Source organism: Danaus plexippus, chromosome 4, assembly GCF_018135715.1.
Source record: "Danaus plexippus chromosome 4, MEX_DaPlex, whole genome shotgun sequence".
Lineage (NCBI taxonomy): Eukaryota > Metazoa > Arthropoda > Insecta > Lepidoptera > Nymphalidae > Danaus > Danaus plexippus.
Genome location: NC_083538.1, coordinates 7,859,033 through 7,878,586, shown reverse-complemented (window position 1 = coordinate 7,878,586; position 19,554 = coordinate 7,859,033). Strand labels below are relative to the sequence as shown.

The 19,554-nt window shown below is 30.7% G+C and overlaps 1 protein-coding gene across 1 annotated transcript; it reads left to right on the top strand.

Moving 5' to 3' along the window:
- The first annotated feature begins 3,121 nt into the window (after window positions 1-3,121).
- On the top strand, window positions 3,122-18,084 carry LOC116768457 (gamma-aminobutyric acid type B receptor subunit 2). The gene is made up of 16 exons (XM_061524683.1): window positions 3,122-3,266; window positions 7,714-7,895; window positions 8,296-8,439; window positions 9,210-9,322; window positions 10,058-10,220; window positions 10,805-10,870; window positions 12,159-12,335; window positions 12,695-12,934; window positions 13,552-13,612; window positions 14,093-14,321; window positions 14,494-14,629; window positions 15,479-15,567; window positions 15,652-15,841; window positions 15,958-16,276; window positions 16,352-16,581; window positions 16,784-18,084. The coding sequence occupies exons 1-16, from the start codon at window positions 3,122-3,124 to the stop codon at window positions 17,678-17,680; spliced, it is 3,381 nt and encodes a 1,126-aa protein (XP_061380667.1). The 3' UTR covers window positions 17,681-18,084.
- The last annotated feature ends 1,470 nt before the right edge of the window (window positions 18,085-19,554 follow it).

Here is a 19,554-nt window from a genome sequence, read left to right as displayed (position 1 = left end):
ATTTTTTGTTCTAGCATATGCGATTTCTTTTATATAAAAATAAAATCCATTATCTATAAAACAAAAGCCGTCGATTCTTCTCTTATAGACATTTCCTCTTTAACAAACTTCATTTTATATAAAAAATTATAATTAGAAAATTCTTTTATAATGTTACACATTTAAATTTGACTTAACGAAGCCAGGATTCGATTTTATATATTATCTTTAATAACTGTGAACTGGTTACTGGTTATGTTAAAGAAGTTTATACAGGAACTATACTCCACCTTCATAAATAACAAATAAAATTCGAGTTAAAATTGACAATGGCCTTATTTTGTTACCAACGAAATACACAAGGTATGATGATTCTGTAAGGTACGTTTAGTGGTCTAAAATCAAAAGAGTTCTAATTAATTTAATTAATAGAGAAACGCTTCTTTCATCAAAGAATAAATAATTCTGTGTGGAATGTATTTATGAATTAATATAAGAATAAATAATTCTGTATGGCCCAAAATCCGCACCAAACAGTCACTTTCTGCGGGTGCATTGCCACTTGGTGAACCTCGTGTGGATTGGTCTCGTCCCAAATACGCCAATTTTGCTTGTTGACATAGCCATTCATCCAAAAATGCGCCTCGTCGCTGAAGATGATTTTTTTGCCAAAATCGGCGTCAACTTCCAACTGCTCTAATGCCCAGTCAGCGAACACACGGCGCTGTCTATGGTCATTAACCTTGAGCTCTTGGGTCAGCTGGATCTTGTACGGGTGCAGACTCAAGTCACAACGCAAAATTCGCCAAGTTGTCGTCTGCGAAAGGCCGAGTTCCTGTGCGCGACGCGGAATTGACTGCCGCGGGTTTTCGAGGACACTGTCGCGCACAGCGGCGATATTCTCGGCAGATCTCGCGTTACGTTGACGCACGGGAACCGGCTGATTGTTAACTGACCCGGTTGACTCGAATTTGTCCACCAATCGACGGATAGTCGACTCGGCAGGACGATCATCGCGACCGTAAAACGGGCGAAGTGCGCGGAACGTTGCTCGAACTGAAGACCCATTTTCATAAAACAATTTTATGATCTGCACGTGCTGCTCGACACTGTAACCTGCCATGGTGGTTTGGAAGGACGGAATGAATATAACACACTGCATTTGACAGCTGTCACTCAAATAACATGGCCGCAATCAGCTGTCAAAGTTCAAGCGTCCCTATTGGAAAACCCCATATATATATTCTCGTGTCACAATGTTCGTTCCCGTACTCTTCCGAAACGGCTCCACCGACTCTCATGAAATTTTGTGAGCATATTGAGTAGGTCTGAGAATCGGCCAACATCTATTTTTCATACCTTTTAGTGATAAGGGCTGTTCACTCTTTTTTTTTATTTTTTTATTTTTGAACGAAATTTTTTATTTTTATTTTTTTATAATGTGGCATCAAAAAATACAACCCTAAATTTTTGCTTTTTTATCACCAACCCCTATTTTTTTATATATATGTAAACACAATACGACTGTATTCTTGTTTCGGCTAATATTTAAAATGGCTGAACCGAATTTAACGGGACTTATTGGCTGGTAGCTGATGTAATAAAAAGTAACTTAGGGAGGCAGGGCGCATATCGGGCTTTAAAGCTATGTCATAGTTTTTTATTATTTTTCTTACGCAGACGGAATCGCGGGTAACGCTAGTATTAATATAAAATGATCAGAATTTTTGATATCCACATAATAAACAGTAACACTGTAAAAGTCAAAACTGTTTGAGCCAGCCTCTTCTGTAACAGAATGGTTTGTGGCTTCGTGTAAGACGTTTTACAGTTTATTTAAATATATTAGAGACACCTTATATTTAGTTACAAAAGGCGTAATACGTTTGAACAATATTAATTCTTTCTGTGATAAAGACATCAACGTTGTATTCAAATTAAATCTTCTCCTCTTATAGCTGCATGAGACAGTAGTCTAAATACATTACATGGAACATTGTTTCGCCATCGTTATTATTTCAAGCAATAAGGTTGAAAGCATGATTTCCCTTTACGACTTAAGTTTAGTGACATAATTTAAATCATATAAAAAAATTCTACCTAGCTTGTATTTTGCACCAAGCAATATAATATAACATAAATAATATTATTCTTTACTTAATGTTATTTAATTATTTAATATATGAAAATTATAAAATTGTTATAATGTTTTGTACGTTGAGAAAATTATATCCCAGCGTCTAATTTGAATTTTCTGTTCAAAGGTACCGAAAATCAATTTTTACATTATTTGTCTGTTGCCAAAAACTTCGGATGTGAGCTTTTGTTTGGTCCTGAAAAATAATTACATAATTTCAAACGAGTTTACACCAAATAAGTACCTAACTGTTTTGTGAAGACTTCGGAGTAACTTAGTTTTAAATAAAACTTTAATAACTCGTTTCATATTTTAACCTTACAATTTCAGAATACCTATAGCTAAAAAGTTTTTAACTTAAATTATGTTTTACGTACTGTTATATAACAAAATTTCAAAAATAATTGTAACCTAAAAAATGCAGGGAATTTCCAAAGAAATTACCTTTACGAAATTGTATTTATTAACAATTAATATATTTGTTACAGCACAGTCGGCGCTGAACGCCGGCCTGGCATGAGGTTTCAACGTCGACCGCTACTGTACTGCTTACCCCCTTTAGAACCCATCGTTAACTTACCCCACATCCTCCTTACCCTTCATTTAATCCTCAACATATTACTTACTCCCATACAGATGGTCGATTACAATATTTCAGCGCATAAACATAACGAAGCCAATATAATCAAAGGTTACAAGTATAATACAAAAATTGAAACTATCAACGATATTAAGCATTATGATGCTGCAGAACAGAATTCTAATTTAAATAATGATAACAATCTAACCATAAGCAAATACCAGGAGCTACTTAATAGATTCAGAAGAAAACGGAAAGCATATAATTTTATTGAAATTACTCCTAAATCAGAATATAATAATTTTACAATTGATAACAATATTTTTATGAAAATGTATTCGGATGAATCAAGAATGGGAAATTATGATTTAATAAATCAATTTAAACCTGATAATATTTCGAATACAAAGAAAAGTATAGTGAGTATGAGAGATAACTTGAAAGAGCATCATTCAAAGGTTGAAGAATTAAGAAACGAAACTATGGGAAAACTTAAAATTGATAAAGAGACGCAGACAAAACTCTTCTATGATTACGCGACAACACTCAACAGAAGTATCGTCAAGCAAAGTAATGATGTGACAGAAAAAAACCTGAATCTTTTCAATAGTGACAAAACCGATTCATTTCAAGATTCTGCAACAAATAGCTCAATTACACTTTCCAAAGACCGTCCCGAACCTTCAATTAAAAACACCCCACCAATAAAAAGCGACTTAGCTAACAGTAAGTATCTTTGTCTTAGACTTTTCTTTTTTTATGTCGTGTTATTTACTATTAGTGAATAAGAAACGTAAATGACAATAATTCAATTTCAAATAGGTTACAGTTATATAATGTTTGGGTATCGTAGCTTTATTTACGTGTTAAAAATAATATATCAATATATATATACATATAGTATAAACGTTTACCCGACGTTTCAGTAACCTCGCGTATTACAATATATGAAGGGAGTTACTGACAATATATAAACCACATAAAAAGTAACAAAATCCTTACAACAAATCATTGGCGATATAATATGACGAACAAACGAACTGACAGACACTTCCATCTCCTTTACCCGTGATCGGGTTTGCTGTAAAATAACTGAAACCTCGCATAAAATGTATTATAGCTAATAAAATATAGAGTATAAAAAAATATGTAGTTTACCCGAAAACCAAAACTTAATTTAAATTTAAATTTAAATTTGGAATCTCAGATATCATTGAATCCAATGAATAATGTCTATTCTAATGTATTCTAAGGCAAAAAGATATTTTTTTAAAGATTTTATTGTCATATATTAAGAGAGTAGAAGTTATGAAAACATCTGAATATATATCTTACTAATAAAACTTCAAAGTACACACAAATTAATTAAATCTTTGTAAAGAACTATAATCAAGTTTCCAACTAATCTCAATACCAAACCCTCTTTCAACCCTAACTATCACGAGAAGATACGTGTACGAAATGTATAAAGTCTAAGTCAAGACATTCATTCATTGAGAATTTAATAGATTATACACAGTAAACGAAAATAAACTTACTAGCTGTTTTGTATACAAAATGATATAGAACTGCAAGTATTTGTGATTCAATTATAGTAAGTCATTTATTTTTAAAAGTAAATATAGTATTTCCTATCTTTTAAGAAAAATATAAGATACAATAATACTGCCAGAAAAATATATTAAAATACTCAATAGAAACAAATTTTGTTTTGTAAGAAACAAATTTTGTAGGTGGTAGAGCCTAGCTGTAGCCTTGTAACTACAGATCGAACATGGGATGGCTCGACCGGGGAAGTACCACCCTCTCACAGTAGATCGGCGTGAGGTAGCCTTTAATGGCTGCGTTTCTTACGATGAGTGAGAGAGCCGGTTGCCCATTCCCTATTCCTACCTTTTCCCGTCATTTCATTTTTCCCATCCCTCCTTATTTTCAACGCATCCGCATAAGACATGTTGCGGATGTCCATGGGCGACGGTGGCGACTACCCACCAAGTAGGCCATCTGCTCGTTTGCCACCTTTCACATAAAAAAAATGAATTTAGACAATCATTTTGCTTCAGTAGATGTGTTATTGTAAGTTATTATTATCAAAATTAACTCTATTATGTATAAATTTTCCAATAACAATAAATAGTTATGGACCGAAGTATTTATTGGTATTGGCAAAACTTTAACGTTTATTACTATCTTAAGTATTATACACTATGAAAATGTTCCAAACCTCGCTATAACTAAATACAAATACAGTAGACGAGAACACTTGTGATATCTTAACTATATTCATAAGGAAATTGGAACAAGAAGCAATAATGATTTCATGTAAATGTAAAATAAGAACAAGATTATATCGTTTTTTTTAAACGTTATTGAGAATAAATAGAAAAAAAATGATAACTTTGTAAATTGTAATGGATGCTAACCTGAAAAATATACTGTAATATCCTTACACATCAAAGTGCTTAAAGAGGTTACTTATATTATTAATCATTAATTCCAATCTCTTGCAATAAATATTTACTTTCATTTGTTAAAAATCATATTTTTATCAACAAACTTAATTAAATGTATGTACCATTAAAAATATTACAAAAAATTTTTAATCAAATTATTATCGAAGTACTTGCCTACACAAAAATTATAAGAAATCACATTGCTCATTAAAATAAATATTTACGAAGCACTTTTTAATCATCTACTTATACATCAATGTACATTACATAGTCTTGAAAAATTAAAATCACATTATCGATTATGTAACTGTTGATGTTGATCAAATTAAATGTTCTTACAATTACTTTTCCATTTTTTCTTATGCATTATAAAAGGTATTTAAGTAAAATACCTTCCCCAAACATTTACATTTATATTTTAACTAAGACCGTATCATCTCGAGGCCGTAACATCATGGAAACCACTTTAAGAGCAATCAAAGTAAAGAATGATGAAAGTTAATTAAAATTTGTTGAATGTAATTAAACTTTGTTCCGATTCGGTTCCTTCTGAGAGTCAAAATATATTTGAAACTAAAGTCTAATTAGGAATCTAATTAAAATACCTAATAATTACTATTATCGAATCTGTTTTGTGATAACAACATAAAGACAAGAATATGATTTTGCAATACGGAATTATTTTTTTGATAATTTTGTTATAGATGATTTTAGAAGTGGGTGGCGATGGTGATCAATTCATTAATTTTTCTTAGACAGTTAAGTTTTTGTAATGACGATGAGACACATTTTATTTTCTCTTTAATTCCCCTTGAGATCTTCGTTTAAATAGATTTCTTACCACTAAACCATAGTTACTCATAGCTCAAGTCAAAAATAAATCTAAGTATATTTGTAAATGTATTTAAATATATAGCGATCGAGTTTTTTTCAGTATTCATTTTTGATTAATAGGGTCTAAAAATATTATCCGCTTAATGTTATTCAATTAATGATACTGTTTACTTGACTATGGCCAAGCAGCTTAAGCGTTGATCCGTCGATAAAGTTATTTAAAAATATATGTAGGCTTTGCCTTAAAATTCAATTATCTATTTATGTATTCGATCCGTCACTAAAAAATTTTTCAGATTCAGTCTATGCACATATATACATATATGTACATATTCAAGAATTACCCGTTTAAAGCCTTAAATATTATACAAATTCGTTGCTTTCACTTATCAGAGTTTCACACTTAATAAATAAGAGTTTCAAATCCTTGATTTATTCTGCTAATGTATTTAAAAACAGTTACAAAATGAATGGAACGGATTATATTAAAGAGAAATTTACTTCAAGAAACCTGAATACGGAACGTCCTTCTAGAGTAAATAAGTATTCGGTTTCAAATTATAGGCCACTATAATTATATATAACGAAACCAATGTAATTAATTTCGTAGATGTCAGATATAACGGTAGCTAATAATTAAATTTTGCTTAAAAAATCCTCTACGCCTTAATTGTTATTTAATGATTATACTAGGACGAATTAAGCTCTTAAAAGATCTGACAATCTTACAATGTTGGACCGATAATGACTTCTGGTCTCTAAAACGATCGCATCGATACTAGCTACTAATTGAAAGATGGACTAACGTGGCTAGTTCCTCATTTATAATAGTAGGTCGAAGAATGTAATACTTTAAAATGAACTTGCCTACTGAATGTAACCCTATATTATTTACTATTAAAACATTTAACAATTTTTCTTTAAAATACACAATATTTGTTTTTATTAAATCGTTTTTAGTAAAATAAAATTATTTCTGTACGGAATTTTAAATCGTTCATTATCGTCAATAAAGTCGTAAATTTTACTTTTTTATTCATTTCTTCAAAGAGCTCTCTCTACTACAGCCATCCTAAATCTCTGTAGAATTGTACAGTAAATTAGTTTAAAACAGTCGCTGCTTCCTAATACTTCCCTCACCCTCGCCCAGGCTTTTATTTTATTGAAAAGGAAATAGATTAAAGACTTTCAAGAAAATCACAAAATTAGGTTCACAATTCGAACGCTTATTGCTTTCCATTTATCTCTTCAATGGAATTATACTATAATTTTTGTTATTAGTCAAAAATATTATTTGAACGTATTTCTCCTAGTTTAATTAAAAACGTATAAAAGTAGGTATTTTATATTAAAATAACAAAAATTATTAAATAACAAAAAGCATAAATTAAAAATGTACCAGTCATTTTCCGTTTCAGAACGATGCCAATAATTCTGTTTTGCTAAATGTACTTTATTTTATAAAATGAATAAAAAAAAATCATTAATAGTAACACACCTTTATGTAATGAAAACATAATAAAAGAATTGTTCCTTGATTCAAATCACAAACAAAAAGATTCAATTGCTTTAGATTCATTGTTTACGGGTAGCTGACTTCTGTTGTAGGGAGTTTCTATTTTTATTTTGCGACTTTTAAAAATAATATAAATATAAATATCGTTATACTACAAATATAAAAAATTATTTAAAGGGATTTAAATTATTATAACTGTCTTCTTATGCAACAGACCTTCAAAGAAAAACAAACCATATAATATCGATATTGGGCCTATTCGAACTATCGGTTGGAAACTATCCACGAGCTGAAGGGATATCGGAGCTAGCAGCAGCTAAGTTGGCGATTCACCATGTCAACCAGCGAGCTTTACTGCCTGGCTACGAACTACACTTATTAACTAACGATACTAAGGTAATATACTGAAATGTGCTTCTTGTTATTATATATATATATATATATATATATATATGTGTATATCATTGACGAGATCATTGTCGCTTTTGTATCCCATCGGTAATCAAAGCAAACTCTGATATTCTTTTAATTGATTTTCCTTATATCTTCCTAATTATTACAATTCTTATTTTACAAATAATGTTAAGAATTAATTTATTAGTGTCTAGAAGGTACGTGTAAAAGAGAATGAAAATATAGCATTCCTTTGATGTCGAAAGACTGATTTAGCTGTTCATATACTTTGTGGTAAACAGAAGTTGGAATCTAATTAAAGATCCAGTCAGCTTAATGTTAATATCAAAACTTGTTTCTCTTAAGACTTAAAACTAATAATTAAAGCCCTCTTGGTACACAGTGTGATCCGGGTGTTGGAGTGGACAGATTTTTCCACGCTCTCTACACTGAGAGAGAATCTCGTCTCATTATGTTGCTTGGCACCGCCTGTTCTGAAGTCACCGAGAGCATTGCAAAAATAGTACCCTATTGGAACATCGTTCAGGTTAGAAATATTATAATAAATATGGCTTGGACCGCTAGCAAACAATAAAAATGCATATATTTATTTTTTAGAAGTAGGCAAGGAAATAGTTTTTATTTTAGTTATTTACACAATCTAAGATCATGAAACAACCAAAATCGAAAATCTTAATTATGTGTTGCAATTTATTAGTAAATTACCGAAATATATATTTTTTTGGACCTACGAGATTGGTTGCTGTTATTCAGTGATAAACAATTCTTAATAATTGCATACAGGACTTGTTCTTTAAGTGCACGATTATATAATGTTTTATTGCGAAAGCCTTATCTTTAAGACTTAATCTTTGTTGCCTTTCCTTTCATGGCATATAATAAATAGTCTTTTAATTTAATATAATTTATATAATTGAACCGTTTTTAAATTACCAACTTACATATTAATTTTACCGTTTCAGATTCAATTAGATGTAAATGAAACCTAATTGCTTCGTGTTAATATCAAATAATTAATATTCTTATTAAAGAGAGATTTTAATAAAATATGTCACATGAACTTTAGTTCAGAAATTATTCAGAAACAAAATTTATGTGAACTAAAAACAATAGGTCTCAATATATGATGTTATTTTCTTACATATATGTCGAATAAATTTCTTTTTTCAAGAGAAATTCGTTGAGAAAAATGTGACTCATTTTGTATTAAATATTCTTTAATTAAATTTATCTTATTTAATAAGTTCTTTACAGAATACTGTTACTGTTAAAGCATCCAAGTACCTCTTTCAACAGGTATCTTTCGGTTCAACATCTCCAGCGCTCAGTGATCGTTCAGAATTTCCCCTCTTTTGTAGAACAGTCGCCCCGGACTCGTCGCACAATCCAGCTCGAATAGCCTTCATAAGGTAATATTTCATACTAATTAATGTAATTGAGAAGGAATTTAAAAAGATGATGTTCCAAATAAACAAGGGAAACATATTTTTTGTAAAGGTTTATTGCATTTTATATTTTCTTCAATTATTAACACAGCCCTAAATTTTCTCGAACTAATTTTATTTTGTCACAAACACAAACATGTCAAAATATACTAAATAATTTCACACCAGTGACGTAGAGTGTTAAAAGTTTTAAACTCGGGTCGTACGTATTATGTTCTTACGCTTATAGTTTAATACTAACTATTAAGTATACGAGAAACAACAGTGTACCGTCTAAAACTTTCCCATCGCGTATCTGATTATCGTAGAATATTAACATTTATTTAAATATTTAGATAGATACCTACACTTAGCTCTCTCTTACATATTCAATATTGAAAACGCTTACTAAATATAGAAAGAAGCATATGATTGTTTTTAATAAGTTAAATATTTGCATAGAATGTAATAATTTAATTTTTCTCAACTAATTATGACTATGGTTTACTTGTATTTATTAATAAGATGTTCTTTGTTGTCAGCTATATAAAAATATCACATATCACATACGCTATATGGATCCTAAAAAGAAACTAATAATACAATCTACCTGTTAATAATAACTTAATTGCAAATTCAATGTTAGTAGAGTAAATAATTTAAAAAGATACATCCATGTAAGATATTAAATTACAATATACGTCAATATTGGACATGCAGACAATTCGGCTGGGATACTGTGACCGCATTCTCGCAGAACGAAGAGGTTTACTCGTTGGCAGTCAATGAGCTGGTAACTCAACTGGAGGCGGCCAACATTACTTGCGCAGCGTCTATTACATTCGCTGAAACAGATTTCAAGGAACAACTACAACAACTTAAGGTTTAATATCCAAAATAACGATGTAGAGAAATCCAGATATGTAACAGATAGGATTGATGTAAATAATCTATTGTAACTTGATCATTTCATCAAAATGTTTGTTCTCGTTTTAAACAGATATTCCTGCTTATTCAACAATAGCAAAGCAAAATGAATTGTTCTCGATTTTTTTCTAAATTTATATCATCATATTTTTAATTACAGCAAAGCTTGATCTGCAAATTATGACCCACCAAACAAATCATTATTTTTTACTTCAAAAAACAAATCAAACAGAACTGAAATTATTTGAAGTTAATTACTATTTTGTTTAAATTTTTTATTATTGGGTCATGAAAAAGTAAACGAAAATGAGTTCATTAAGACGTATATACAAGAACCGTCGTTATTGCTTTTCCTCAAACATTAATTAATTTTTTTGTGAGACCTAACACTAAGCTAGGCCATTTTAATTTCCGCCTTAAAACGTCTGCGGACGTACTTCAATCATGAAACGAGATCATCAGGCTCCAACACGTACCTATAGCAAGTAAGAAAACGATTAATTGGATATAAATCGATTCATTTTTTCTGTTTACTTGCAGAAGCTCGACACGCGGATTATTATAGGCAGTTTCTCCAGGGAGATGATACCAAAAATATTTTGTGAGGTGAATATGTTTATTGTATATCAATTTAACAAGTAACTGTAGCTATGTTACTTTAACATTTGTTGTTTTTAGGCGATTAAATATCACAAGTGTAAATAACATTATTTATAATAATAAAAACAAAGGGATATCAATAACGGACATAAATATTTGTATAGGTTAATTAAATTCATAAGAAAAAATGTAATTAATTAATTAATGATAAAAGTAAAACATTGCAAGATTTATGGTGATAAAAGTGCTACAGACTTAATTTATAAGCAGAAAAGTGCAAGAAAAATATGCAAAGTATGACATTACGGCACAGTGCTCTAAAAATCATAAGTCAAAGGTGCAAGCGTAGATAAATAACGTCATTTTTATTTACAAAAGCTTTCAGCAGTCGTTTGATATTATCATTTCTCTTACTTGAGGGTACTTTACTTCTTTCACATTCATCATAAGTTATGTATTTAACAGATACTAGGATTATGCAAAGATTCATGTTTTTATAATACAAACAGATAACATCACGTCTTCATGTAGATATTAAGAAATATTTAGTATAGACCTAACGAATGAACTTAGTCGAAAACTAACTTTTTGCTAGTAACTTTATATTCCTTATACCGGATCAAACTAACAAAAGCATAACCATAGCCATAAGCTTAGCATGTTAGAAAACTATGACGATTTTTAAGTAAATTAATAAATTAGAAATAAAAACTTAATGATCATAATAAAACAAATGTTTGTGAAACATTTGCTTTAAGTATAAATCCTTTTTTATTTCATTTTGATACTACGCAATCAAAACTGTCTTTGTAAATAACACCTAACGAACGGGCAAAGCAAACCTTTACCCGGGAATTAATTCGAATTCCAATAGACCTTCTGAACGCTTGTACGACCTGGTGGGTTTGATGACGATATTTACCTTGCAAGAGTGTAACAGAACATAAAATACGAAGCCAGAATGTATATTCAATTTAAAAATAATTACAAAGTCAATATTGAATAATGTAAATAGACCTATTAAAGAAAATTTCTTAACAAACTTGCTAGAAATGTAAATGTGGTTAATGTATCCACTTATAACATCATAAATTAACGTGGGAGGACTTAAAAACTTTTCATAACAGAAATTCTGTGTTAGCTCAAGTTTTTGAAACACTTTCATACAAATACAAATCAAAAAAAATAAAAAAAATTATGTTTACAAAAAACACGATAAACTGAACGATAGTTATAAAAAATATGAAAGAGATTTTATGTTATATAATGTATAAGTGGTTGTGTTGAGCCACAGGCTTACCGGCTGGGTATGTTTGGGGCGGAGTACGCCTGGCTGGTCGCTGGGGCACCTCCTCGTATTCGTGGAGTAGCGCCTTGTTCACGAGCTCATCTCGCACGAGCCCTGGAAGGATTGGTGTCGGTCACGTCGCATCGAGGAATACTTGGAGATGTAGTATCATATTCAGGACTTGTAAGTTGTTCAGTGGAATTTTTGTTATATTATTAGTTCTACACTGCCCTTAGTGCAAGTTTGAATGGTCACACTTCGCGTAAACTATTTAGTTCTACGTTTAGAGTCTAAATGAATACAATCAATTGCAAAGTTTTATATATGAAAAATTAAAAACGTTCCGTATATAGCATGAAGAAATGAGCTTGTGGAGAAAAAACATATTAATTAAGTTAACAATACTAATTAAAAAATCATTACTTCTAATCTCATAGTTATAATACAAGCTAAAATATGTTGTAGAAATTCTCAAAGCACTAAAATAAATTTTTGTACATTTAAAATAAACTAAGACTATTTAATCCGTATTAATTATTTAGACGAACGAAATGTTTTATCGGGAAATGGAAATGGCCGGTGCAACGATATCACCGTACGCACCCCACACATATGACGCTGTGTGGGCGATGGCCCTTGCATTGAGCAGAGCTGAACAGTTATGGAAGAACCCACAGACCGATGGAAATAAATTAGAATTACGACATTTCGATTACGATAGAAAGGATATGGCGTTGGAATTTCTCAACCAATTCGCGAATCTCAGTTTCCTTGGTGTATCAGTGAGTATATTTAAAAATAATTATTTTTTTTAAATAAAATTAAACAGAGTTAAAAGAATTTAAAACTTTTAATGTATGATATGATTTAATTAAATGCTTGTAACTTTACACTTCAGAAAAACATGTCTTAATTTTATCACCGCTTTTTCGAATCAAGTTCTCCTTCGTTGAGTAGAATATGAACTGACGTGATGATTATTCCTATGAAGTTTTTTTCAAAGATTTTGCTGCTTCACTTATATGAAACTGTAACTCAAAACAATAATACATTTCAAGTGACAAAAAATTAATTCCTATGAGTTCCTAAAAACTAATATTGTGTAAGATAATGACGTAATAAAGAATTTCAGTTCGTTTATTTGTATTATGGTTACTGTAATTATTAAATATATAGAATATATACATATAAATAATACAATTTTAAAGACAGAGCTAAAATTTTTCCTACAAAAATTATGTAACAAACGTAACAAACAATGATATACTTATACGAATGAAATTTATTAGTCTACCCATATGAATAATGACTGGGCCAGATCTCGCTACTGTAAATTTTAAAAAAGGTCGAATTAAAAAACGAAGGGCGTCCTGACCACTTATTTTAGTTTATTTTCCAGGGACCCGTCTCGTTTAATGGAGCGGATCGGATAGGCATGTCCGCCTTCTACCAGATACAAGGTAATTAATTCCATCATCGTCGTAGGCCTTTTTGTTTTATATATTTCCACATTCATTTTCATCAAACAGAGAACCTGAATATTCTGCATGCTGTTTTATAAAATAATACTTTTAGTTTATAACGCTTTAGGAATATAGCTTTAGAAATATATATTTTGTAACGACAAACTTGCTGTTTCCCTTTTTATGTATTTAGTATCATCAGAACATATTATTTATATGAAAATGAAATTCTTTTTGATAGACGAAAAACTCATTAACGAAATGATGAGGCACCAACAGCTAGCTAACGTTTTAATATAATATTCTTCCACACTATTAAGTCCGAATAGATTATGATAAGATTAATATCCCTCAGCATCAAATATTAAATCTTAATGAGAATGGAAACTTTTTCGTCCATTATTCAAAAGTACAAATTACTTTCTTTGAATTAGCCTGATATTGGAATCTGTAATAGTATTATATATTGCTTACAAGGAGGAAGGCCAAAAACTGTGGCGCTATATAGTCACGGGCATGAAATGTCTTGCTCGGAATGTACGAAACCTCAATGGGCTGGAGGAGTACCAGCGGCGAGAAGAGTTCTGGTCTTGAGGGTCGATTCCGTCTGGGCGCCCGCCAGACTAGCGGTGGCCACCATGTCGGCCGCGGGCGTGGCACTGTCTCTGGCTTTTTTGGCATTTAATTTGCATTATAGTAAGCGAAGGTACGTAATCTTCATATTCATTAACGTCATATATATACATATATACTTATGAAATTAAAAAAACAATAATAATTTTTTGTACTATATTTCAATAATTGTAGTTTCATATTAGTTTAAAACTAATTTACTATGTTTTATGAATGTTAATTTTTCGTTTTATGATTCGGTTAAGATTTATAAAGCTGTCGTCGCCTCGTCTGAACAATATGACGTTGATCGGATGCGTGTTAGTGTACACTGCGGTTGCTCTACTCGGAGTCGATAATGCGATTCTACCCTCATATGTACCATTCTCCGCCTTATGCACTGTGAGTACACGTTATTACTTTAAAGCGACAATACTTTTAACCTAAATTTTTAAAGTTGAATATAACATTCTGAATTTTACCTCCATGAGTAAGAGAAGGAATTTCTAAAAATAGATAAATGTTTTGTAAACCTTTTTCTTTCATCTTTCATTTCATCTTCTTATTTTGAATGCAATTTTAAAAAATCGAAAAAATATTGAAATCCAAAAACTCCTTCTGGATGTATAAACAGTCAACATTTGTTTGTCTTTAACAAACTTTAAAAGTAATTCAGTTTTCTTTTTTTCGAAATATAAAATAACCATGTCAATAAGACAAATAAGATTCTACTTTCATTACTTATAAAATAGAGATATAGTATCACTTAGTATGATTTAAATACAGATTCTTTTTTTAAAAAAAGTATTAAATTAATCATGATACTTCCTTTATTTCTCCTGAACATTGCTTGTTCTAAACATAACAAATTACGGAGAAAATGTTTAAATGAATTCAAAATAAACGACAATTTGTACGTTGCATATTTAAAGAGCAACAAGATTACATTAAGAAATAATTCCCGGACAACATCATTAGTCTTCTGTTAATTATTAATGAATATGGTTACCAAGGACAATTATCCTAATTGATGACTGAGAATTTATTAATGTAAAATAGGCTTTCAAATAATATTTATGTATCAATGTAAAATAAAATGCATTGTAATGTAATATGATATAAGATTCAAAAGATCGTATAGAATTTATAGTTAAACTAAAGGTCAATATTTTATAGAAGGGATAATTAAAAGTTTATTTTTAAAACTAGCATGCCTTTCCTGTGTTAGTGTTTGTCTTATTTATATTTCAGAGCAGAGTATACATACTATCTGCCGGATTTTCATTGGCGTTTGGATCTATGTTTGCCAAAACATATCGCGTTCATCGAATATTCATTAGGTAAAAATATTCCAATATATCAGGTTTTTATATCAAAGATCACAACTGAAGGATTTTTATTATTATCTTACTATATCCTTCCAGTAACAGAAGCGGAGTATGCAAAACTAAATTGCTCCAAGACACTCCTCTCATATCATTAGTTTGCGCTCTTCTTGTTATTGACGGTTTAATCGTAACTTTGTGGGCTATTGTGGATCCTATGGAACGTCACTTGAAGAACTTGACTATTGAAATTAGTAGCACAGATCGTAGTGTAGTGTATCAACCCCAGGTAAATATAATATCATGAAAATACATACTTAATATAAATTGTAAAATTATTTGTAAACGTATATTTTAGACCAAATTATTTTACAGTAATGGAAAATTTCAATATTAATTTCGCAGATAGAGGTTTGTAAATCACAAAACACGACAGGATGGTTATGTGCCCTTTATGCTTACAAGGGCCTGCTGCTTATAGTCGGGGTTTACATGGCGTGGGAGACACGAAACGTTGAAATATCAGCCCTAAATGACTCTAAGTATATTGGCATAAGTGTATATTCCGTTGTGATTACAAGTGCTAGCGTGGTAGTCATTGGCACTATTATCTCAGAAAGGGCTACTTTGGCTTACATAACAATAACTAGTTTAATACTCATAGCTACGACTTCTACGTTATGCCTACTTTTTTTGCCTAAAATTATAGCGATTCGAAGAAAAGGTGACTTTTTATTAAATGTTCTTATAATACATTTTTAAAATTACAAAAAGATACTAACGAATGTTAACGTTTCAGCTGAAGATGATCCTGTAATACAAAGCATGGGATTGAGACTAGAGTGTAAAACTAGACGATTTGTGACAGATGAAACACAAGAATTACACTTCAGAATAGAAATACAAAACAAAGTATACAAGAGGGAAGTGGCAGCTTTGGACCGAGAAATTGGAAGGCTTGAAAAATTACTTGCGGAACCTTTAGAATTATCTACTGGATCTAATACATCAGCTTTGTTGCATAAGAGAGTAAGTGAGAAAGAAACTTTATGTAGTCTTCAATACATCAAAATTGAATTTTTTTGTTACTATAATGATGATTTTTTTTAATTCTATTTCTTATTTACAAATTAGATTCACAGGTTTTCAAAGCGATTAGGTTTAAAATTGGTTGAAGTCATGATAACACACATTTAATTTTTATATTAAATTATGCAATTTTGATTACCAGTCGGAACTGAACCCAGTTGAGGAAGAAGAAGTACGTCCAGCTTCAACTCGCACGCCAAGCGTGACTGGCGGTTTGCCTGTGCTGTTACTGTCAGTCCTTCCACCAGTCATACCTCGCGCCAGTTGGCCATCTGATACTTGTAGAAGGACATCTGTCAATTTTAGCTCACAGCCCAAACTCAACCGTAAATCTCATCCAGCTATAGATTTATATAATCTATGCCTGAACCGACGTGAGGAAAACCAAGGATGGTTGAGTAGAATAAAAAGTTTCTTTGGAAGCAGATCTTCAAGCCGCAAGGCGTCCACAATGTCCATAGCAGATCCGACTGGACAAAGCATTGCTGCTGCCTTGAAGATGCATGTAGGCATGATTGCTGGTCTGGTTCCCGGTAATAGGAAACATTCAATGGTACTATCTTGTAATACATTACATGTACCACATCCAGAACTAAAATTGAGAAGAGAATCGTATGCCAAAAGTGGACCTATAATACGGATAACTGATGATGATGCAAGTTGCTCCAAATACACGTCAAATAATAGTATTTCTTCAGGTCCTCAAAAATATATAGCTGAGCCTGAAACGAAGGTAAATTTTGTACTTCCAGCAACACATAAGCAACCTATGTCTCATCAAAATTCATGTGAAAAGTTTAAAGGTTCCCCAAGGTTTCCCCATCGAATATCACCGGCGGCTTCAAGCTTAATAACTTTAAATAGCAAAAGAAAAACAAGCGCTGACAGCGTATTTCATATATCCGATGGTGGCTACGATGAACATCGTAGATACAGTCATCAAAATGTAAGCAATAGGGAATATAAAAGTAAAAATGAACTTGAAAGTCGATGGAAATCAACAGAAGATGCTATTCCTGGACCTTCATCTAGCCACTAATTTAAATTCTTAGATTACCCAAGTTTAGTGCCAAATAATAAGTCAGTTTTTAATTATTATTTTAAGAATTTGGAGCCAATTTTAAGATGACTCGTTAAAAAATGCTGTAAGTATACCAACCTTATAAATTAGAATCTGTTTTCATATAAAGTTATAGGAGAATTTATTAAAAAAAAAAAATATTACAATTATTACTTACGATTTATATGTCGTTTATGAGATATTTCTAATGTTTAGAAACATGTAACTAATATTAGGAAAAATATGTGAGACACAACACCAAAGAGTAGTTTAATGTTCTAGGAACTTAAGATTATATCCTTAATATTCCTGTATTTTTGTACATTATTCCTTTGAAACTTTGTTGTTTCCGAAAATATAAAATATTACATTATTATTCACAATCCCGGGACCATAACACAATATCCCTGTACGACACCATCTCGATAAAGGAATTATACTCTAAGTTTAAAGTAAATGAGTTATTTGTATCTTTCTGATCATCTTAATATTAAGGATTTTCTTATTAAAATTGAAATAATACTCATCGTGTATAATTCAATTCAAAAGTACCTTATGTATATAATTAACGTGAAAGCAATATTTACTTAGGAAATTTTATTGAATAAAATATTTTTCAAACATAGACCTATTAAAATTTAGACAAGTGTGTTCAAGTTTTATAAGAGGATATTTTAAAATTGTAATTTAAGAGACATATATTTTAGTGTGTGGTGTGTGAATATAATAAACATTTTAACCGTATGATTATTTTATTTAAATATATACATATAATTACGTATAAAATTCCAATTAGATTTGTTTCAGAATGTTTCTTCTATGTGTGCATTAAAATGCATTTAATTATTTTCTGTATGTGTCCAAAGTAAAATTTTTTATTCTAGATATCTGGTTCCTCACAGAAGTATATTAAGTTACAAAAGCTTTATTGTATTTATAATTAATATTGTTATATAAACCCGGAAATTTAGAAATCATTATTATAATAACAAGGTCATAGAATTCATCTCTGAAACATTGATAGCGAATTCCCTTCAAAGTATCCATCAAAGTTACTTGCAATATTCTTAATACCTTACTAAGGCTAGTAACACAACCGTAAAAGAATATGAGGTTTCAAAACAATCAATTGACAATACCTTTATTAAAATTATATATATATATATTATCTACGTACTATTGTCCGAAACTGTTTGAAATACAAAAAGTTGTTGTTAAAAAATAGAGTTAAAATGGGTCTTTCTTAAGGATCTTTATCATGACCTATATTTTGAAAGCTTAATTATAAGAAACAGATAAACCTTTGTAGGTTATAATTTTTATGACTGTACATATTTACTATGAAATGCACAATTACTATGTACCAACTAATATATATATTTTAATATCGTCCCAATTAATATGTCCGTTTGATGAATAAATTTCTTCGATACAGCGAACGGCTCGATCGCCTCGGTGCTGAATAATTGAATATAAATATTAATTAAATCTTAGCGGAGTCCCATAACCGAGTTCCCAACTAATCTCAGCGTGAGAGACTATTTCAACTCTTGAAGCGTATCTCCGCCATTGTCCAAGTTAATATATTCAGTCTATGTCAATACAGCCGTACGTAGGAACCAATATTTATTCAAACATACAAAGCACTGCGTTCAATTCACACAGCGAGCTTGGGAGATAATTAATTTATGGTGGTAAAATTCAGAATTTAAATTTATTAGTAAAGGACATTGTAATGGAATATCTCTGTTATAAGGCTGGATTTCAAACGATTGTTTTGATTTCACTCAGCATTGATGATTTTGTGTGTGATCGTAGACTGATACATATAATGATTAAATTATATGTAGAAG